Raw genomic sequence first — 23,762 nt, 5'->3', positions numbered from 1 at the left:
GCTCCTCTGATGCTGCCTGGCCTGCTGTGTCCCTCCAGCTCCACACTGTGTTATCTCTGACTCCATCATCGGCAGTTTTTACTATCTCTGAGGTCAGATCTAAGCTCTTTGGTCCTGTCACTTCAGTCATGAATGGTGCTGGTCAATTAAATTCACTAAAGGATTGCTCAAAACAAATCACGTTTGTATCTTTGTTCAGTTCTGATGAAACTCCAATTCTATTTTTCACCTGGCCTGCTGAGTATTTCCCGCATTTTAAGATTTTATTTCAGATTTTCACCTTATGCAATATTTTGCTTTGAAAATTTTTCGTGTTGTGTCATTATTTAGTCCCAGGATGACATGACCTTCAGGTAATTAATGTCCGTAATTAATGCTTTGCTGCTGAGCCTGGCTGAGATGCCAGCACATCTGCTCAGTGTTCCTCTGAGCAAGCGTCTTGATCCTATTCTCCACAGAAACTCTCGTTTTCATGTCTGAGAGATTAGTGGAGAGACGAGTGATTTGAGAGGCAGTCAGTTAAGAACCATTATACAAGTAGCTGAGCTGCATAATCAGAGGTGTCAGGTCATGTGGAATTGGAAACTGATTGAAGGTTTGAGTGAAGTGTTGATGACTTACGAGCCTATTTGGCCTAAATAGTCAAGATATGTTCATCAGTTTGTACTTGTATGGTGTCCAATCCCCCTCTGTATAAGTCTCCTCAAATTTGCAGGTGACATTTATATAGGTTGGCTATTCATTTTACACAATGGTTGATTCTTGATTCCATTATGATTTCAGTGGAAAACAAAACGGGGATGGGGTGCAAGAGAGCAGGTCCAATATCCTGCATTTGCTGCCTTGCAATGAAAGTACAAAGTGAAGGTTCATGCCTGTTGAGTTCCATTTTTGATTATATGTGACTTTGTCCAAGTTGAGTTTTGTAAATCTTTCTGTCTTTCTTTCTGTCCTCTTTCATCTATTCTTCTTTTCTGAGCTGTTGCTTCTTTCAGAAGTCCAAATCAGTCCCCATTCACAGGTCGTGACCTGCAAAATGGTGAAGATATTTATTTATACTCAAGTTACTCTATTATTAATACTTAAGACTGCAAAAATGAAACAAAAAAATGAGGAATGCCAGATTGGCTCAAGTCCGAATCCAATTGGATTGCATTACTGGCTGCAACTACAAGGGGGTAATGTCGCATCTTGTAAAGCAACTTTTGAATTCAGTGAAGTGTATCGAGTAATATAGCTGTGCAGACTTCTAAGTTGGGATATTTCCAATTTTCAGTGAGTGAATTTTGAGTGTGAGAGAAACATCTGTTGTGCTGTTGGTAAGGAGCCTTTCAAGTATTTGTACTATCAAATATATAACCTTAATGCTTGAATAAAATACCTTCAAATAAAATCCATTTTGTTAGATGTAATAGCAACATGCCTACCTCAGATACACTCTTTGTAAAGGTGGTACCAGATGCAGTTTTTTTTTCTGCCAGATGAATATGTGGTAAATGTATTTGGGTTCAATTTAAGTGGAATTTAGACAGAAGTGCTGTCATAGGAGATTATCTCTGTACTCCTAGGTCTACTACTTCACAAGACCATAAAAAATCAGAATTAGAGTAGGTTGTTCAGCCCCTCGAGCCTATTCTGCCATTCAATAGGATCATGGCTAATCCAACATTCTTCACAACCAATCTCCTGCCCTTTCCCTTTAATCCTTGATTCCCTTACTGACCCCCTACTCATTCGGCAGTAGGCAAAAACTCAATTATCCTCAAATAAGACTGAAATCAGCAAATGAATGCAAATTCAGGTAAGTGGCTTTTACCACCCTCTGCCATTTAACCTGTATTTCAGGTCATTGTTTCATGAACATGTTCTATTCTTTCAGCTCTGATCAGTGTAATGTGAGACGTTATTCAGAACCATATACGTTATGCCCTGGATTAGACTGCAGGCTGGATAAGAGGTGATGGCCTAGTGGTATTGCTGCTACTCTGTCTAAATTAGAGCCTCAGGTAATGCCCTGGGTTCAAGTTCCATTGTGGCAAATGATGGAATTTAAAACCAATCAAATAAATCATCTGGAATTAAGATCAATGACGATCATGTAACCCTGTTAATTGCCAGGAAAAATCCATCTGCTTCACTAATGTCTTTTAGTCAAATGTCACATGACACCAGGTTATAGTTCAACAGGATTATTTGAAATCACAAGTTTTCAGAGTGATGAAGGAGCAGCACTCCGAAAGCTTGTGATTTCAAATAAACGTGTTGGACTATAACCTGGTGTCATGCTAATTTTGACTCAAAGACATTAGTGAACCACTTGGATTTCCAACACCTATACTTCCATACAATGTCTTTTAGTAACAAAAACTGCCATCATTACATTGACTGGCCTACAGATGTCTCCAGACCTACAATAATGTGGTTGACTTATTATTAGAGGCAATAAATGCTGGCCTAGCCAGTGACACCCACGTCTTGTGAATTAATCAAAAAAGCACCATTTGTCACACTCCTCTACAACATTCCTTCCTCTGTGTCGTGAGTAGATAGTGAACTATTGGATGAATACTGTAGAAAAAAAAAACTAAGAGGATATGGACAGGCTAGTGGAATGGACAGACCAATAAAATTTAATGCAGGGAACTGTGAAATAATAAAAACAAATTGAAAACCAACTGAAGAGAAAAAGAAAATGTGTAGGATTACGGGGAAGGTAAAGCGGTGGGATGAGAAGCAAAAACAGAAGTGGCTGGAGAAACTCAGTGGATCTATCAGCAACTGTGGGAGGAAAGCAGAGTCAATGTTTCAATTCCAGTGACTCTTCAACAGAACTGAGAGTAGATCGGAGAGAGAGAGAGTGTGAGAGTGAAAGGGCAGTCACTTTTTTAAGGCATCACTTACCAGCTGAGATGTATTGCAACATAAAGGAATTCCACTTCCTGAATGCTGGAATCAGAGATAACAGTCCCAACCCAAAACGTCAACTTTCCTGTTCCTCTGATGCTGCTGGACCTGCTGTGTTCCTCCAGCTCTACACTGTGTTTTCTCCACTTCCTGAATTCCCAGAAATCATGCAGCAAATCAAGCTTCCTAACATCTCTTACAAATTTATTTCTTCTTCACAAGGAGTATGGGCCAAAGGCAAATATGTGCAGTTAGGCCACAGATCAACCATGATCTCATTGAGTGGTGGAACAAGCTCAAGAGATTGAATGGCCTACACGTCCTACCCAGACTATTGTTCAGAATTATGTTCTGTAATTTTCTTCCTTCATTCACTGAAATAACTGCACAGAGGCCAGGATCCCATCCCTATAGGGGAGGCAATGGCCTAGTGGTATTATCGCTGGACTGTTAATCCAGAGATAGTAGGAACTGCAGATGCTGGAGAATCCGAGACAACAAGGTGCAGGGCTGGATGAACACAGCAGGCCAAGCAGCATCATAGGAGCAGAGAGGCCTGTTAATCCAGAGACCCAGATAATGTTCTGGGGACCTGATTCAGGGGTCCCTGATTAGCCCAGGTTAACATCCCCAATCAGGGATCTCATAGTCCATGCAATCCACCTGGCCAATCTCTACAATAGGTAAACATAGAGATAATGGATAGCAGGCCAGCACAGAAGAAAAGCTGGTTAAGAGATAATAAGAGCCAAGAGTGATAAAATGGGTCAGCTGTGCTGAATGCAACCCATATACTCTGATAATGGGTATAGGAGTACATCAGAATGGTTGACTGTGCTAAAAGCAAATTGTGTCATAACAGGATTGGGTGTGGGGTTGGTGAAAGGTTTCTGCAGCAATTTCTGTTTTTATTTCAGGTCTCCACCATTTGCAGTTCTTTGTTTTATTTTAGTGTTTAACTCACTGCCACATCTCTTCCACCTTGAAGGAGTTCTGCTCCTCTCTCCAACAGGATTTCAGTTCTAACCCTTTCTTCTTGTTTGCCATCGTTACTTTTTGACAAAGTTTTTTTAACAAAGACCTTGCTAAACTCATTTCCGCAGCCGCATCTCAGTGACTGCACCCAGCTCAGATTCACCCCACGTGGATTCTGACCAAAGTTCCATCCTTCGTGTTTTGAGTCCTCCCAGGATTACAGGTATCTTCGTGATGTACGACACTCTGTATGTGCAGATAGCTGCTCTCACTGCATCCTGAGATTCACACTTAGTGCCATGTGTCATCATTTGCACACTCACGACCTCTCTCTCCACCAGCACTGCCTCACAGTGGCTCAGAACTGCCCTGCACACCCAGTTCCACTTCATCCTCCAGCTCATTAGCTGTCTAACAAGGAACTTTTTCTCTTCCTTTCAGGCATCAAGGAACGCAAGTTGGAACATCTCACGTTCCCACATTCCCGTGGAACAAAAAAGAAGTTTTTCTTTCCTTTTTGACCTCTCTCTTCTCATGAATTTCTGTCCAGTCTGGACCCAGATTAATCTGCACAGACATGACTGGGACTTTCTGCCTACATTTCTGTGAATTACAAAATGAGAATCACAAAGAAATTAGTGTGACCTTTCAGCAACAGCAAAGCAAACATTGAAACTCAACACCTGACTCAAGACTTTTCCTGACTCATATCATGCACTAAGAAATCATAACTTGTATCATGTGGTAACGTTATTGGATTGGTAAACTGGAATCCCAGGCTAGTGTTCTGGAGACATGGGTTTGAATGCCAGTACAGTGCTGAGGGAATTTTCATAGACTTCATAGAATCCCTACAATGTGGAAACAGGCCTTTCGGCCCAACAAGTCCACACTGACCCTAGGTGCATCCCACCCAGACCTATCCCCTTATAACCCACCTAAGCTACACAGCCCTGAACATGGGCAATTTAGCATGGCCAATCCACCAAACCTGCACATCTTTGGACTGTGGGAGGAAACCGGAGCAAACCCACGCAGACACAGGGAGAATGTGCAAACTCCACACAGACAGTCGCCTGAGGGTGGGATCAAACCTGGGTCTCTGGCCCTGTGAGGCAGCAGTGCTAACCACTGAGCTACTTTGTTTAGAGGAAACATTAAAGTGGTAACATATCTGCCCTTGGACGTAAGTGTAACAGATTCCATGGCACTATTTTGAAGAAGAATTAGATGAGTTCTGTTTGGTGTCCCTCAATCAACATCACTGCCTGTTTCACATTGGAACATGTGGGACCTTGCTGTGTGTAAATTAGTTGTTGCAGTTTCTACATTGACTAAATTTCAAAAAGTACCCTGTTGGCTGTAAAGAGCTTTTGAACTTTGAGGTTTTGGAAGGTTCAATGGAAATTAATTTTTGTCCTCCTTTGTTCTATTCACACTGGAGAAAATGTGGGCACCATATCCGCACTGGGTAATATGCAAACACTGCAGACCATAGTACAAATTATAAAATAAATGACGTGAGAGAAACTTGTTACTTTGACATCATGCTATTGTTTTTGCTGTTGCAGGCTGTCATACTGAAGTTGGAGAAATCTATTCACCATGTCATTATTGGGCTCTAAAGTTAGCATCACCTGTAGGTTGTCCTATGAGAAGTGACCAAGATGCAGCTGGGCAAGAGAGTTGCCAGCCTTGTGAAGCTGGCTTTACTGTCATGCTAATTTTCAAACGTACACCAATGCCACATATCCTCCTGGCTTTTACTGTCCTGAAAGAAATCTCCATCCCTGCCCTCCTGGGACTTGCAGCAACATACCAGGTGAATTTATACCTTGAATATTTAAAGTAGCTCACAATTTTCAACATGTTACATGTTTCTGACACGTTGGACTCATCAGCAGAGATAGGTTGTACAGATTCCTGTACATTAATCACTGGAAAATGCTGTTGTAGAAAATGCTTTCATTCACTGGCATCTGACTCACTCATAACTACCCTGTAAGCCCCCTCAGAATCTTGTGTTTCAATAATGTCATCTCTCATTCTTCTACATGCCACTGAGTATAGACCCTACCTCTCTAGCCTTTCCTCTTGTGACAATACTTTCATTACAGGAATCAGCCTAGTGAAGCTTCTCTGAATGGTTTCCAATGCAAATATTGTCCCCCTTTAAGAAAGGAGACCAAATCTGTCTGCAGTATTCTAGGTGCAGTGTTGCCAATGTCTTGTGCAGTTGTATCATGTTTTCCTTAGTTTCATATGCCATCCTGCTCATTACATCTCTTGAAAAACTCTAATAAATTGTCAAATATGATTTCCCTTCCTTAAAATCATGTAGACTGTGGCCTGATTATGTTACAACTTCCTAAATGCCCTGCTGCTACATCCTTCAGATGAGTTCCCAGGATTTTCTGAGTGACAGTTTTAAGGTAAGTAACCTATAGTTTCCTGTTTTCTGTCTCTCTTCCTTCTTTATTAGTGTTATTACATTTGTTGTTTTCCAATCCAGTGGAACCTCTCCAGAATCAACAAAAGTTTGGAAGATTGCAACCAATACATTCATTATCACTGTAGCTACATCTTTTAAGACCAAGGAATGCAAACTGATAAGTTCAGGAGGTTTGTCAGCCTTTATATCCATTAATTTTCCTAATCTGTTTTCTCAAGTGATAGTGATTGTTTTTAACCTCCTTCCTTCCTTGGCCTCTTAATTTTTCAACTATTTCTGAGACACGTTTTACGTCCTCTATTGTGAAAGCACAATCAAAATATTTGCTCCAAGTCTCCGTTATCTCAAATATTAAGTCCTCACTCACATCCTCTAAAGTTCCAAAAGTTGGTAACACCCTTACCTGAATCGCAAGGTTCTGTGTTCACGTCCCACTCCAGAACATGAGTACAAAAATCAACCCTGAACTGAAGGATTGTGACGTTATCAAGAGGTGTCATCTTGCAAATGAAGATGTTGTGAAACTTGAAAGGGTTCAGCAAAGATTTGCAAGGATGTTGCCAGGGTTAGAAGGTTTGAACAATAGGGAGAGGCTGAATATGCTGGGGCTATTTTCCCTGGAGCATTGAAGGCTGAGGGTTGATCTCCTAAAAGGTTATAAAATCATGATGGGCATGGATAGGGTGAGTAGCTAAGATCTTTTCCCTGGGTTGGGGGAGTCCAAAACTAGACAGCATAGGTTTAAGCTGAGAGGGGAAAAATATAAAAGGGACCTAAGGGGTAACTTTTTCATGCAGAGGGTGGCGCATATATGGAATGGAATTAACTGCCAGAGGTAGTGGTGGAGGCTGGTACAATTACAATGTTTAAAAGACATCTGAATGAGTATATGAATTGGAAGTGTTTAGAAGAATGTGGGCAAAATGCTGGCAAATGGGACTAGATTTATTTAGGATATCCGGTCGGCATGGACGAGTTGGACCGAAGGGTCTTTTTCCATGCTGTGTATCTCTATGATTCTATGAACTGAGATTTTCTCCATTTCAATCACTTTGAGAAGTTGCAAATAATTCTTTATAAATGAACTGGCAAGTTTGTTATGTGTAGAAGAGAAAATTTCTTCCCCTTATGTTGCACCTAAGTACCTCCTCCCCAAATACACAAGCAAAATGGATAGGATTCAACCTGGTCGGTAATCTGATCAACCAGACTCATTCACAGGATAAAGGGCATATCTTATAAAGAAAGGTTGAACAGGCTAGACCTATATCAGTTGAAGTTTAGAAGAATATTGAAACACAAAAGATCTGGAAGGGATTGGATTGAGTGGGTTCTGAGAGAATGTATCTTCTTGTAGGCAAGACTAAAACAAGGGGAATCGTTGAAGAGTAAGAGATCTCCATTTTGGGGCAGAATATTTTTCTATCAAAGCGTCAATCCAAACATATGGACTTTTCTTCTCCAGAAAGTCCTGGAAGGTGGACTGAAGGCTGAATTAATAAATTTTTGATCTACAAGGAAATCAAGTATTTTTATGGGGACGTTCGGGGCAGACAGGAACGTGGAACTGAGACCTCAACTAGATCAGCTGTGAAATTATTGAACAACGAGGAAGGCTGAGAGTCAAATGGCCCCTCAGCTCCTATGTTTAAAACCCCGCTAGAATTCCATTCTCCTGACATTAGCGACAGAAGAATGTTTACCTTCTATTGTCTGGTGATGTGTACATGAATTTGGGCTGAGGAGTTCACACACAGACTTAAACAAGACTTTCCTGTGAAAGGATGTGTTGTCAGAAGCTGAAATGATGGGAAAAGCATTTGCAAACTCTGTTCTGTGTTCCAGGTTACTGCTGCATCATACCTGTACCTCAGTTACCTAGTCCAGCTGGTTATTACTGTCCCACAGGATCCCAGGTCCCAGTTGAGTGTCCAGTTGGTCATTACTGTCCTCAGGACACTGTTTTCAGCCATGATGGCTCCAGATGGGGTAAGAAGGTTAAAATAACTATAGTCAGCCATTAAATTAAATACAAACTATTTCAAACTAAACTGAAAAAGAAACTCAAAGGATTAAGTGCTCTTGTAGAGTTCGTGATCAGATAAAAAGCTGTTCCTTTCAGCTGATAGTAAGAGGGATTTATGGGAAACAGATTTACATTTTAGGCAAGAGATACAGGTGGGATTTGAGAGGTTTATTTTATGCACCAAGTGATAATGAGCTAGAAGTGCTATCTCTGAGGGGGTAGAAGCAAATATGTCAGCAAGCCAGCGAGGAGTGAGATGAGGAGAAACTTCTTCACTCAGAGAGTTTTTAGGATTTGGAATGTGAGAGTGGTGAAGGCAGGTTCCATATGATGTTCCAAACGAGAGCTGGATTTATATTGAAAGTGATGAATTTAGAGGACTACAGAGAAAGACCTGAAGAATAGGATTAGCTGGGTAGCTGTTTCAGGACCAGTACAGCCATGATATGTTGAATGGCCTCCTTCTGTGCTGTAAAATTGTGTGATTCTATGTATGGGATGGAGCAGTGGGAAATAAACTAAATGGGCTGATTGCTTGATGAAGAGCCAGCATGGGCTCATTGCACAAAATTGACTCCTGTGCTTTTACTATTCCATGTGTCTGTGAGAATAGAATGGTGGTGGCCTCTGGATATTATTGAAAGGCCTCTACTCATTCTATATCTTATCATAAGGCTTAAATAGACAAGGCCAATACAATAGACTGGTGGAAATGAAATGACAGCTTAATTCAAGGCTACAAGAGGCGAACATACCACTAACTTGTCTTTATCAGTCATTGGTGCCAGTAAGCCAGTGAAGTGCCCCCTGGGATACAGGGAGTACAATGGATCCAACAGAAGCACCTTCAACAACACTTGCGAACCTTGCCCTGCTGGTTACTATGGGAACCACGATAATCGCCAGGTCTGCCGCAAATGCCAAGCAGGGGTGGTCTGTCTTCAAGGAGCTACCACCACTGATCCACCATCAAACGTGAATGACTATGGGATTGCAGCAGCCAGATCTTACATCTGTCCAAAAGGTACATGTGCTTCAAGAGCAATATCTTCTCTTTCACTAAACGACTATCATCTGACCCAGGATCATGTGTAACAACTTAATTGCAGTCACTTTTGATCCTACTTATACACTCGAGATACTTGCATATTTAAGCTAATTGTTCAACTTAATTCCTGTCATTTTGGTGATGAACTAGAAACATAGAAATATACAGAACAGAGAGATACGGCTACACCTCATTCAAAGTTTATAAAGTATCCAGCCCCTTATGCTTAGACATTTGGCCTGCCAAATATTCCATCCCACTGCTTTATGGATCTGTTGTCTCCACTGTCTCCTCAGGGAATCTGTCTTGAATATTGACAACACAGCTAATTGTTGGTTGCGAAATTTAACTTGTATCAATACACAGCATTTGTAAATATCCTCAGCTTGGATTTAGTTGTCCTGCGCCTTCTCAAGCCCCTGTACTCTTTTAAACATTAAATTAACAAAATTGGGTTGTAGGGGCATTGAAGCCAAAAATGGAAACTAACAGTTAACAGAAACTTGTGTAAGGGAACAGAAACTCACTACGCCAAAATAACATTTCCCCTCTATATCAGTTGCTTTCTGCTAGCTAAGCTGTAAACTCTGAAACCTTCACAAACAAGGAGCCACAATTAGCTCAGAACAGGCTATACAGAGTTTGCCAAAGGGCACAACTTGTCAGAATGGATAATTCATTGGAAGAATTTACTTTCTCCACAATTGTTTGCAGGTCACTACTGCCCTCCGGCAAGCCCTGAGCCAATCCCTTGTCCTAAAGGTACTTACAATCCGAGTGAAAGAGCAGTGAGTGCTGACAGTTGCTTGAAATGTCCCACAAATTACTTCAACCATTTAACAGGCCAGGGAGCCTACTTCTCCTGTGGCTCCCAGGCTGAACAGCCTGAAGAAGGACAGGACATCTGCATTTGCCATCAGAAAGGGGAAATCTTCCAGGTAAAAATATCAGCATTCTCATTTTAAACTATTCAGCATCTTTATTGATGACATGAGCATGCATCACAGTCTTGTGTTTAGTAATTTCCAACTTGTGATATTTGTAATGCACTTGATGTAAATCAAACTTCATTTCGAATGCTGATGGCCAACTTTAGCCTCCACTACCCGTTCCATCCTCCAGTTACACTGTGCTGCTAATGCAAAACAGATCCCACCTCAGGCTTTTACATAACTGCCTGAATTTAAACAGTAAGGCTGTCTGTCCCTCGTGGGAGGTGGTTATGTCATGGTGATGTCGCTGGCCTCGTAATCCAAGAATCTAGGCTTTGGAGACATGGGCCACCCCAGCAGTTGGTGCAATTTCAACCTAATTAATAAATCTGGAATTGAAAGCTTGTCTCAGTGACAGTGATCCTAAAACTATCATTGATTGCTGTTTCAAAACAAATCATTCTGGCTCACTAATGATCTTTCTTTAAGAAAGGCAATCTGCCATCCTTACATGGTCTGGCCTACATGTAACTCCAGATACCCAGAAATGTGGGTGAATCCTTACTGCCCTCTGAAGTGGCTATGGGCAAATAGGGATGTACGACGAGTGCTAGTCTTGTCAGTGAAACATGCAGAACCCATGAACGAGCAAAAGGAAGGCAATGTCATTTCCCAGTGAGATATGATGGGAGTTCAGGGAGTGAGCCATTCATTTCAACCACAGGCTCAACTAAGGCCTGTGCAGCCCCGTGGACAAAAGCTGACTAAAGTGAAGATCCAGGCTGCAGGATGATCAATGTAATAAAGAAAGAAAAATGACACCATGTCCTGACCTTGCAACAGGTTTTCCTACTCATGCCTTTGCTGACAACCTCCTTTGCACCTATCAATACCTCGACACTTGCCTTCCAAGCACTCTGGCATTAATTGAGCAGCTGTCAGCTGCTTTGTCTCAAACTCCTCGGTGTTCCTCTCTTCTTCTGTACTCCTTCTCTATTAAAATTTTGTTAAAGACCATCATTTTGACTGTGCTTTTGTCATTCAATCATTGTGGTTCTGTCTCCATTCCCCCACCCTCTGTGAAGAACTTTGAGGCGCCTTCCACCTTAAACTCAAGGTTGTTGTACTGGAACAATGTGTTCATTATAAATTAATGATTGGATCTTTCTTAGCCTACTGATTCTCATTGCACGTGTGCTTTGAGACACCGACTGGTATCTAAAGGAACAAGGGCATGTGTCAGGAAGTTGTACAATATCTGCCGAGATGGGACCAGCAGAAATCAGGATGGAGTCTGTCTCACAAAAGATGAGTGGAAAGAATATTGCTCTCTGAAGGTGTGTATCAAAAAAAAACCTTGTCAAGCTCCTTTCAAGCACAGAATATCCCAAAGTATGTCACAGTTTTGGAAATGTTTTCAGTGTGGTAATGTAGAGAGACTCAATATGTTCCAATCCAGAACCTCTACCACCTGAAGGACAAGATCTGCAGAAATGTGGAAGTACCAGCACCTGCAAGTTCCCTTCCAAAGCACACACCATCCTGACTTGGAAATTTATGACAATTCCTTCATTGTCATTTCATCAAAATCTTGCAACTCCCTCCATAATATACCACAGGGACTACAGCAGTTAAAGAAGGCAGTTTACAATTACCTCCTTGAGGGCATGGGTAGTGAATGTACACCTAGCTAATAAAAACAGAAGTTAAAAGGTTATTTGGACAAAAGCCAGGTGTAGACTTTTCTAATAAGAGTTTTAGTTCACCTTACACGTCACAAAACTCCAAGTACACTGATTAGTTGTTCCTCAACACCCAGTGAGGAGGGCCAAATGGTACAGTGAGGGGAGTCAATAGCCTAGTGGTATTATTGCTGAACTGTTAACCCAGAGACCCAGATAATGTTCTGGGGACCCAGGTTCAAATCCCACCATGACAGATAGTGGAATTTGAATTCAATAACTATCTGGAATTAAGAGTCTAATGATGACCATGAATCCATGGTGAATTGTCAGAAAAACCCACCTGGTTCACTAATGTGACTCCAGACCACAGCAATGTGGTTGATTCTTAACTGCCCTCTGGGCAATTAGGGATGGGCAATAAATGCTACTTAGCCAGCGAAGCCCTCATCCCGTGAACAAATAAAGAGAAAAAGCATAGAAACGTAGAAGGCAGCAGCAGGAATAGGCCATTCTAACCCTCAATCCTGCTCCACCATTCAATATGACACGGCTGATCATGGAGATCAATATCCTAATCCCTCCTAATCCCTTCTAAACCCCAATATTCCTGGATCCCTTTAACCACAAGAGCTACATCTACCTCCTTCTTGAAAACAGATATATTTTGGCTTCAACCGCTTTCTGTGTTAGTGAATTCCACAGGCTCACTACTCTCTGGGTGAAGAAATTCCTCTTCATCTCAGTCCTAAAAGGTTTACCCCATATCCTTAAACCATGACCCTCGGTTCTGGACTACCTACCATTGGGAACATCCTTTCTGGATTGAACCTGTCTAGACCTGTAAAGATTTTATAGGTTTCTATGAAATGTCCCTACATTGGAGCTAGAGGACCCAGGTTCAAGTCACATCTGCCCAACGTGTATCATGACATTCCAAACAGATTGATTAAAACTATGCAGACCCCATTCCTACACAATTATCCCAAAATTAATGCAGAACAATCACCTCTTCCTTAAATCCATTGGTGCCAGATCACACCTGATCAAAACATGGCCAGTGCTACTTAAATCCTGAGAATGATTTTGTTTTTAAAAAGTGGAAGTCAATTTATGGACATCTAAATGTCAAAATAAATTTGCATTTGAAATTGCTGAGGGATACACATTGGCCAGGAGAGTTCCTGTGTATCCGTTCAACTTGTGACATGGAATCTTTAATATTCAGCCAAGAAGACAGATAGGGCCTTGTCCTAACAGTTCGTCCAGATGGTGAGACCTCCACCAGCACAACACTCAGTGTGTGTCCAGCCACTGCACACAAAGTATGTGCTCCTCTAGAGCTTGGGGCCTGGGCTAAGAGATGCCATACTAAGGGTGTCTGAGTTGAAGCTGATGCCGATATGAATGCAGTCGAGAAACAGGACATGTATAATAACATAGGAGTCTGCAAATTCCAATAGTTTTCAATTAGAATATAGATTAGGGACTGGATGTTACACTCCAAGAATATAGAATCCCTACAGTGTGGAAAGATTCCATTAAGCCCATTGGGTCTTTACCAACCCTCAGAAGAACATCCCACCCAAACCCAACTGCCACCCTAACCCCCTATTTCTCATGGTTAATTCACCTAACCATCACATCCAGGACACTAAGGGTCCATTTCCCATGGTCAATCCACCTAACTTGCACATCTTCGGACTGTGGGAGGAACCCAGAGCACCCGGAGGAAACCCACACAGACACAGGAGAGCGTGCAAACTCCGCACAGACATTTGCCTGAGGGTGGAATTGAACCTGGGTTCCTGGTGCTGTAAAGCATCACTGGAAATCACTGAGCCACCAGGCCCAATTATTGGATATTTAAGAGTGCTATTGTGCAGTTGCCAATATTCTACCAGCTGCAGAGGGAGTCCCAGGCCTTTGAGTAAGCCATGCAATGTGAGGAGGGATCGCCTTTGGGTCCCCCAAGGGCTAATAGAGGAATTGAGGAGAGGTGATGGCCTGGTGGTATTGTCACTGGACTGTTAATCAAGGGTCCAAGATGACATTCTGCGGACCCGGGTTCAAAACCCACCACAGCAGATGGTGGAATTTGAATTCAATAAATATCTGGGGTTAAGAGTCCAATGATGACTGTGAATCCATTGTTGGCAATCAGGGATGGGCAATAAATGCTGCTTACCCAGCAATGCTCTCATCCTGTGAATGAATTTTAAAAAATCCCTCCAAAGGTCATTTGCCCTTACACTTTAATTTTTAATCCTCCTCGTGTCCTCTTGACCCCAGCCCTGCCGCTTTCTGAGACACGTCTGACCCTGGAGTTCCCTGGGCTTATGGTGGGACTGTGTGCAATTTCAGCAACAGCCACAGCCACAATCTGCCTTTGCAGAGACTAGAAAGATGTGGAAATTAGGGTGGGAATTCCTCTTGAGAAAGTCTCTCTTTAGAGCAATTAAAGCTGCTCAGTGTTAAGCTGGTGAGGGGCAACCTTCAGGATCAAGGAGAGCTTTTCATCCCACCCTGGCATTTTCGCCAGGGGATGGCGACCACACCACTCTGTAAAATTTAACCCCACATTATTGCCAACTTTGGTCATAACTGTTAGACTCAAGCTATCCTTTGTGGAAATATTCTGCAGGATATATAATGCAGTGCAATGTGGGTCTGATGGGACCCTCTGTCACTCTCCTTGTAATGCTCTTTTGATGTTTATTCTGATAAGTTAATGAGGGCGCACTCCCTGGTGTCAATGCTACCCCCACTTTTATCATGTTTAAGCAGCTATAATTATATGTGAAAAATAATATTAAAGTTTTCAATAAAATCATAAGGAAAAGTAGTGGTGGTGTAGGTTGTGTTTTGAGACATGGGGCAAGTGTTTCAAAACAAAGGATAATGGTCTGAGGAAGAGCCAAATTAGAGTCAAGCTGTTAACTCTGGTTCTCTCTCTATAGATACTACCAGACCTGCTAAGTTTCTCCAGCAATTTCTACCTTTTATTTCAGATTTTTCAACATCTTTTTTTTACTTTTATCTTGCAGATGTTACATGTGACCTTGAACAGTTCTCATATTGAAACATAGGTCCAAACAAATTTCATTATTGTACATCGCACTACAGCTCCTCTTATATTTCTGCCATGCTGTTTTGATTCATTTAAGGTAACAGAATATTTGGTTTTGTCACAGGTTTGTGCTTCCCCTGTAGATTACCAGGGATTTGATGAAGTTCTCGGCCTGTGTCTCTGTCAGACAGAGAGTCTGGACATGGTGTGCGATTGGAAATGCAGACAATTACAGTGGAGCAGACTGCAGATAACTTGTAAAGGAAGGGAACAGTTCCATATCACTTTCAGAGATGGTTCAAAGGTAATGACAGGAGCAATTGAAAAGAAAGCAGCTTTTGTCTTGGTTCATCTGGTGACTGCACAGACTGGGTTAAACATAGAAACATGGAAGATGGGAACAGAATGGGCTATTTGGCCCTTAGAGCCTGCTCCACCATTCATTATGATCATGGCTGATAATCTAACTCAGTGCTCTGTTTCCACTTTTCGCCCATATGCTTTGATCCCTTTAGCTTCAAGTGCTGTATCCAACTCGTTAATGAAATCACACAAAGTTTTCATCTCAGCTGTTTTCTGTGGCAGTGAATTCCGCAGGCTCACCACTTCTTGGGTGAAGAAATTTCTCCTCATCTCAGTCCCAAATGGTTCACCCCATATCCTTAGGCTGTGACCCCTGGCTCTGGACCCTTCTGCCATCAGGAATATCCTTCCTGCACCTACCCTGTCTAGCCCTGTTAGACTTTTATAGGTTTCTATGAGATCCCCCTCATTTTTCCGAACTCCAGCAAAGAAATAATTGGTTTCTGCTCTCTTCGGTATTGAGTTAGCTTATTCAAGGCGGGTGGCAGGAGTGGGACTATAATTAGTTCCAGCACCTCTGTATGAGAGAGGGGGATTGTCAACAAGGGTTCACACTCCAGTGGGAAGATTGTCCTCTGCACACCCTGGGCAGCGAACTTGTCAAAGACATTGCCTCACCTGTCGTAGAACCCATGAAATTTCAACTCTGTTTATTTCAAAGTTGAGACCTTAACTTACTTAAAACACGTTCACTTTGACATGAGATAAAGTTGGGCTTAACCTCCATCAATTAATCACCTGTTAGACAGCGAGCAGAACTGATTGTTACTTTAACTGACTGTAACATTGAACGAGACAGTGCTCAGATCTGATGTTTCCACAAGTTGTAGAGATCGGCCCTAGCAGGAGAATTGATGTCCAGGTGATTTGCCCACTATAGACGTATCAGCAATGTGAGGGGTTAAAACATGGCATTATTTCAATACAACAAACTAAATGTGTCTCTCTAGGTTGATGTGCCTTTGAAAGATATTGGAAGAGTTTTGAACAGCAGGAACATTATCAAAGGAGGCCTGTGTCACAAACAACAGCCAGTGCACTTGGTGGAAATGTCTGGTGAGACTTTATGGCATGCACTTATGTCGATATTACTAAGCTAGAGAGGGTTCAGAAGAAACTTACCAGGATGTTGCCAAGTGTGGATGGTTTGAGATGTAAAGAATGGCTGGATAGGCTGGGACTTTTTCACTGGAGTGTAGGAGATTGAGAGGTGACCTTATGAAGGTTTATAAAATCATGAGGGGCATAGATTGTGTTAAGGGTATGTATCTTTCCCCTAGGATGGGGAATTTCAAGAATAGGGGGCATATTTTTAAAGTGAGGGGAAAGAGATTTAAAAAAAGAAATGAGGGCCAATTTTTTTTACACAGAGGTTGGTTCATGTGTGGAATGAACTTGCAGGGGAAGTGGTGGATGCAGGCACAGTTACAACATTTAAAAGACACTTAGCTAAGTTCATGAATAGAAAAGGTTTGGAGGGATATGGGCCAGAAGGAAGCAGATAGAACTTATTGAGTTTGGGATTATGTTTGGATTGAAGAGTCTGTTTCCATACTATAAGACTCTATGACTCTATCAAAGACACAGCACTCTCTCAAATCTCACCTTCCTGGAGGTGGAGAGATGAATAAACTTGATTCACAATACTGTGTACTCAGTTTTGAGGAAGGGTCACCGGACCCGAAACATTAACTCTGATTTTTTTTCTTCACAGATGCTGCCAGACCTGCTGAGCTTTTCCAGCAACTTCTATTTGTTGTTGTTTGTGACTGTTTACTCAGGAGTAGGCTTATTCATTTGGACATAAACACACGAACTAAGTTCTGGTCTGCTTCAGTGAACAATAATACAATTGCTGTCCTTTTGTGAGGGAGGAAACTAACATTTGAATAAATTGGCAATTAGCTAAAGTGTCTTGTGTCTTTGCTGTTCTGCTGGGTTGGGGACATATAATTCTGGTTGAGGTAAACTTTCCACCAAAGATATTTCTTTTCAAAACCTTTTAAAAGGGAAGTTGGTTATGACAGTGACAGGGCAGAAATTAGACACAATGGCTTGGAAATGGGAGTGTTTGGATTGTTTCCTGGATGGGAAAAATGACCCATTTTTATGGGGCTACATCAATTAGTCACAATGATGACCTGAAATAAATCTGACATAATGTTGAGACAAGCAATTTTTCAGGAATCCATGACATCACCTTGAACCAGCCATTAGGTCCTTATTACCAGATACATGGGACCAAATTTCTGTTTCAGGGCCTCTTCCCAAAGTTAGGTTGCTGATAATCCAATTGGTTTAAAAGACCACAGGAAGCTACAGTCAAAAAGGGGAGTTTCTTTATGTTTGATTCTCCTGCAAGTGGATCCTGTAGGAACACAAGTGCTTCGAATTGGCCCACAGAACCACTAAAGGCCCTAAAGGCAGCCGTCCCCAAACCTTTACCCGATTATCACCTTCCTAGGACTTTTCGCTGATCTGACCAACTTCCATTTGGCTGTAGACATCTCATCAAAGTGAGGCAAGAGGCACAATTTTAATTGATTTCTTTATTTTGGTTCAGTTCCTACTATCTCGGAAACAATTTTAGTTGAACTTTGAGCCTACTCTTGGTTGTTTGCTCTATCCAGTTCATGCTAACAGTCTGAGCCTTTTCAAGACCTACCTGAATGTTTTATATGTTTTATGACGTCCACTTCCACCTCATTCAGGAAATTTTTAGCCATTTTCTCATTGATGCTGTGATCCATGTTTGAACAAGAAGAAGCCCTTGAGCCCTCTGACTATAGATGTCTTAATGATGTCCAAATAAAAATGTATTGCTGACGCTTAATTTTGTCAGTTGTGACAATATGATGGATTTAATAGATGTATTTTGTCCTGTTTTCTTTTTAAATGAAGAAAAGTTTAGATCAGAGGTGACGATCAGTCTTCACCAAAGCCCATAAAATAAACAGCTTGTGAGGCCTTGGGGGTTTTTTTTTTTTTAAAAGTTGATCAATAGAGGCAGCCTGAATGAGTGGGGTCAAGATCGCACAGGGCCAGGTATTTTAGTTTTAGTTTTTCAGTAGCAGTTGTCGTTTGGGTCTTGAAGCTGGGTTTGGAAGCTGTAGTACATTTTTCCCTGCTACTCCCTCTCACTCTGAGTTTTCTCTTGATGTTTTTCCTCCTTGACTAGAGAATTGCCTGTGAAACAATCTATTTTACTGAATTTTGCCTTTTGCCAAGGGTGTATTTGTGGGATGCTATTGTATGGGAACAGTTCATTAGTAGTGGGTTAATATATCTATTATTTTGTTAAGCATTTCGATAGTTAGAGTTAAGCTAATCCCTTTCTTCTGTTTTTATTTTGTCTGTATTTTAACGGTAGTGTAGAAATAAGGAGTGTTTTGCTTAATATCAAGTAGTTTAACCAATCGAATTGCATCTGGAAATATAACACCTTACACTTACCTTTAAAGAAAGAAAAAGTTAGGATCTAGACTATCTTCTGAATATATTTTGAAGGGGTTTGGTCTGGTCCATTACAGTCAAACATTTAATGAGCTTACAGTTCAAGGCATAAACAACAGGTAGAAAATGATAAAAACTGAAAGAATTGCGAACGCTTAAATCAGGAACGAAAACAAGTTGCTGGAAAAGCTCAGCAGGTCTGGCAGCATCTGTGAAGGAGAAAACAGAGTTAACGTTTCGTGTCCAGTGACCTTTCCTCAGAACTGTTCTGAGGAAAGATTGCCAGACCCAAAACGTTGACTCCATTTTTTTCTTCACAGATGCGACCAGACCAGGTAGAAAATGATATCTGTATTTAATCATTTTTTCAGATAAAGGTTTTCTGGGTGTATATGATCCAGATCCCATGAAGTTGAAGAGATTGCTGGAGATGAACTTGCAACATCATCCATTATTAACTGTGTCTCCAGGTACTGATGCATTACTTAAACATCATTTCACTCTCATTGTCTTGCCTCTGCTTGTATATCTCCTGTTATAACTTTATTGTTCTTTACTAGTATCTTCCATTAACCTGGGCTAATCTACTTTCTGTATCAAAAAGGGGGTTTTTCTGAAGCACACTTATTCTTCTTTGGTGTGAGGCTTTGTTTTGAGTTTATTCTCAGACTATGTGTCTATCCTTAGATAATGCAACATCACAAAGTCCTGAAGATCCTGGACCTCACTGGTCACGAATACCCCAGGTTGCTGACTCTACCACAAATGGCACCTTGTTTTTGGGCATCATCAACCCCACAACCTGCATCCACATTGGGAGTATCATCATGTTCATTGTGTCCAATAGATATTATCCTGTGTATGACATGTATGTATCATATTATGTCTCATTGGTTAAGATCTTTAGCAAAATTCACTTGATTTAACATACCAGCATGTGATTTCATGAAAATTATTACCTGAGAATCTTTAGGTATGTAGTAAAACAAAAGAAAACACCTGTAAAAATTGAATCTTCTATCATTTGAATAGTATTGACACAGGTAACTGTACCTGTATCTAAAATTGAATGATAGAGTGCCCGAATGTAGAAACAGAATGTTAGACTGGAATGTTAAAATTATAGGATTAAATTAAAAGATTTACAATACAGACACTGAGAAATTACTTTATGCAAGGTTGTAAGACTGGAAAATTCATTTCCTCATTAGTGATTGAGGCAGAAACTATATGAACTTTTAAAATTAGATTCATTAGATGAGTAAATGAATATGGAAAGAGATTGCCTTAGTGCATGAGGAATTGTTCTTGTGCAGAGGGTAAATACTGGCGGAGATTGGTTAAGCTGAATATCTTTTTACCATGTAATGAAGTTATTCAACATTTATATCTATCAATGCGCATGGTCAAGGCTTCATTGACCATCACCCATCAGGAGGCTTGAGGACAGGAGGCACTAATAATTTCCAAATGTCTTCATGAGGTTTAGGCACAAAATTGGTAAGAAAAATTAGCAAGAGGAAAATGAAATTGCTCTTACTTTCCAGTGAAAATCTTTACAACACCAACAGTGAGTTTGACTGGGGAGCATTGCGTGACCTTACAGAGGAGATGGAACCCAACTCAAGCACATCTTGGCTTTTCTTGTATCACTTCAGCCAGCCTGGGGTACATGTCTTTCAAATGAACAAGGATCCTAACAAGAAGATGGTATGTGTCTCAATTACTGCTCTTATTTTGGTTGTCTGTCTCTAAGCCCTGATTTCTGAATCCTTAATAATGCAAGCTTTTCACATGCAATGCAGCTTGAGAGTAGTCCACATTTCTGTAATAAATGTTCAGCCATTAACTTACATGACTCCAAAATTATGATTCCCTTTCTAGTGAAGTCAGTTAAAAACACACACTGATTACGTTAACTTCTCAAGGAGAAATTGTTAAGTTGAAATAGTTTAACTAATGTTCAGATGACCACCACTGGCGCTATGTGTTTGGGCTAACGGGATACTTGGATATAGTAAGGTAAATTTTTTGCCACCATCCATTTATGTTGGGATCTACAGGGTCCACTTGGTCTAGTGCAAAAGAGGGAAACGATTTGGTCATCAAATGAGAAGAAGTTCTTCTCTGAAACAAGATCAAGTTTGCTGCATGATATAAATCAGCTACATGTTACACCGGTGTGATAGACATTGTTACAAGGACTATGGGGGGATCTAGTTGGTAGGTCTTGACTCCTTTAAGATCCACAGCTATTCCGCATTTCCCCACTCAAGTCCTTATGATGTCATTCAATTTGGTAGAGCTTAATGCAGTCTTCAGCATTTACCCTGTCAGAAGCATTACCTATTGCAACAGAAATATACAATTGTTCTTTGTCCAGTATATCCAAGTGATGCCTGTCAGAGGCCAGTGCTATGAAGAAGGCCCTTTCTTCCCAACCACAGCCAGAAATATGGTCTGCATCGGTATCAGCAGGAGCAGAGACTTATGGCTGAATCCAGACTGGTTCCTCATTTCCAGCTTGCTGATAGCATCAGTCGTAATGGTCGGTGTCTGTGCAGGATTGTTGGTGAGCAAGGCATCCAATTCTAATTGTTAAAACATGTAGAAGATGTTGCTTCTCAGTTGGTTTGAAGTGCTATTGCATTTTCGGACTACGTGCCACTGGTTGTCCCTAACTTTGATCTAAATGATATCATGGTGCCGCTGCACAATATATACATGGATAATGAGGGATGCAAGTAATATCACTGATCTCATAATCCATAACCAAGTTTAATGTTCTGGGGACATGGGTTCAAATCCTACTATGGTAAATGGTGAAATTTGAAATCAGTAAAAATCTGGAATTAAAAAGTTAACCAAATGGCAAGCATGTACTCAATTTCAATTGTTTCCTATCTGGTTAACTGATGGAAGGAAATCTGCCATCCTATCTGATCTGGCCTACATCTCACTCTATAACCACAGTAATGTAGCTGATTCTTAACTGCCTCTGGACAATTAGGGATGGGCTATAAATGCTAGGCTAACCAGCAATGCCCAAATCCCATGAATCAATAGAAGAAATATACAGCATCTATTTAAACATGCATTGTAAGATGAATTTAGTTTCATTTAAAAAAAACAAAGAAATCTCAGTTCAAACCATTCAGAACAATTAAGGTTTTTACCTTAAGAGGGCAACAGATGAATACTCCACGTATATCATAACCTCAGTGCAAACCGCTCATTATATTTCCTTTTAACTAAATTAAGAGACATTAATTTACAAAAACACTGCGTATGAAAACAGTCATTTTAGTGGAAGCTCATCTTCTCTTGGTGCAATTTCAATGCACAAATTGGTTGCTACATTTCCCACATGGCTACAGTTCCAAAGTACTTTATTAGCTGTGATATACTTTGGGAAACCCTTCTGTCATGAAGAGTATTGTGTAAATGTAAGTCTTTTATTTTATTCCAGATTGGCGTCAAATCACCTGTGTTATGAAGGAGGTGTCAACATCTCACTTGATAATTAAAACCGAAACACCCAGAGAAGCTCACCCCACCTCGTAATCTGCTAATGAAGTCTGGAAAAACTTGCCTGTCACCACCCCCCAACCTGTTATAAAGGGGAAGTTAAATGAAATGAATTACTGATACTCACTCTTTACTCAATAAGTAACAATTTATTTATCTAATTCTAACAGTGAACAAATTACAGAACTACTGACAAAGCAAACAATTCCACCTTAACTACTAACTATTCCGGAATAAAATAAAATTCTAATGGTATGTTATTCTAATTAATACAAGTCCCACTTGTGAAAACCAAAATAATAATAATAAAAAAATTAAAACTTAATCCCTCGAAATTACAGTCAGGTTGCGTCTTCCGGAATGATCCATGCCCTCTCCGATGATCCTCAGCGAGGAATGCCTTTCTCCATTGAATTCTGATGTTGGGAATATTTGCTAAGAATGCCACTGCGCCTTTAGTTAGATAACATTTTGTTCTGAGAGCTGATAGAATTCTGTGAGAGCCAATATTTCTCTTTAGAGCTGGTGGGTTGTTACCTCTCAAATGTCCAAATCTCCAATTTTCAAATGTCCTCTTCTTTTATCCCCTTGTTGGCCTATTAATTTCTTACAATAGGATTGGATCTTGGTCGTCAAAACCATCAGATCGAAATCTAATTGATTTTTGGTATCTAGGGCCTGGTTTAAATTAGTTAGCTGAATTCAAAACCTGAAGTTGCTGGAAAAGCTCAGCAGGTCCAGCAGCATTTGTGAAGAAAAAAATCAGAGTTAAGATTTTGAGCCTGGTGACCCTTCTTCTTCTATATTGAGTCCAGAGGGCTGCAGGGTCCGAGGAAGAGTAACTGGACCCGAAACGTTAGCTCTGATTTTTTCTTTACCTCAGCAGACCTGCTGAGCTTTTCCAGCAACTTCTGTTTTTGTTCCTGACTTACAGCATCCGCTGTTCTTTTGGTTTTTAAATTAAAAACATGTTGTCTTGGTAAAAATGCCCCATCAATACAAATGTTTCAATTCAAGAATTCTCTGTGCAGCTACTGCTGCTTGTGGAACTTTTTTTTAAATCTCCAAGCTTTTAATCCTTTTTTTTAAAGCAACCACAAACTCTTCCCCCTTATCATTTTACAAACATCAAATTTTCTAACATCCTGCCTTCCAATCCACAAATAGTCTACCCAACTTCCCAACACCTGATCTTATTCAGACACTCGTGGGGATATGGACAGGATATTGCAATTGGCTTCAGAACTTTGGGGTGGCACAGTGGCTCAGTGGTTAGCACTGTTACCTCACAACGCCAGCGACCCAGCTTCAATTCCACCTTCGGGCGAC

The 23,762-nt window shown here is 40.8% G+C and overlaps 1 protein-coding gene across 1 annotated transcript; it reads left to right on the top strand.

Annotated features, from left to right (window-relative positions):
* The first annotated feature begins 1,785 nt into the window (after nucleotides 1-1,785).
* LOC125486702 lies at nucleotides 1,786-22,567 on the top strand. Its single transcript, XM_048615362.1, has 12 exons — nucleotides 1,786-1,801; nucleotides 8,177-8,320; nucleotides 9,133-9,381; nucleotides 10,072-10,343; nucleotides 11,510-11,674; nucleotides 15,214-15,393; nucleotides 16,403-16,508; nucleotides 19,277-19,375; nucleotides 19,593-19,773; nucleotides 20,453-20,615; nucleotides 21,289-21,477; nucleotides 22,375-22,567. The coding sequence occupies exons 1-12, from the start codon at nucleotides 1,786-1,788 to the stop codon at nucleotides 22,399-22,401; spliced, it is 1,791 nt and encodes a 596-aa protein (XP_048471319.1). The 3' UTR covers nucleotides 22,402-22,567.
* The last annotated feature ends 1,195 nt before the right edge of the window (nucleotides 22,568-23,762 follow it).

This window comes from Rhincodon typus, chromosome 32, assembly GCF_021869965.1.
Source record: "Rhincodon typus isolate 14 chromosome 32, sRhiTyp1.1, whole genome shotgun sequence".
NCBI classification, from domain to species: Eukaryota; Metazoa; Chordata; class Chondrichthyes; order Orectolobiformes; family Rhincodontidae; genus Rhincodon; species Rhincodon typus.
The sequence above is the reverse complement of the archived record's forward strand: the minus strand, read 5'-3'. Positions and strand labels throughout refer to the sequence as shown.

Excerpts from the sequence above, each read along its gene's own strand:
- LOC125486702 (XM_048615362.1), top strand. Across the intron at positions 10,344-11,509 it reads AGAAAGGGGAAATCTTCCAG|CCTACTGATTCTCATTGCAC; the intron begins GTAAAAATATCA and ends GATCTTTCTTAG. Across the intron at positions 21,478-22,374 it reads GTGTCTGTGCAGGATTGTTG|ATTGGCGTCAAATCACCTGT; the intron begins GTGAGCAAGGCA and ends ATTTTATTCCAG.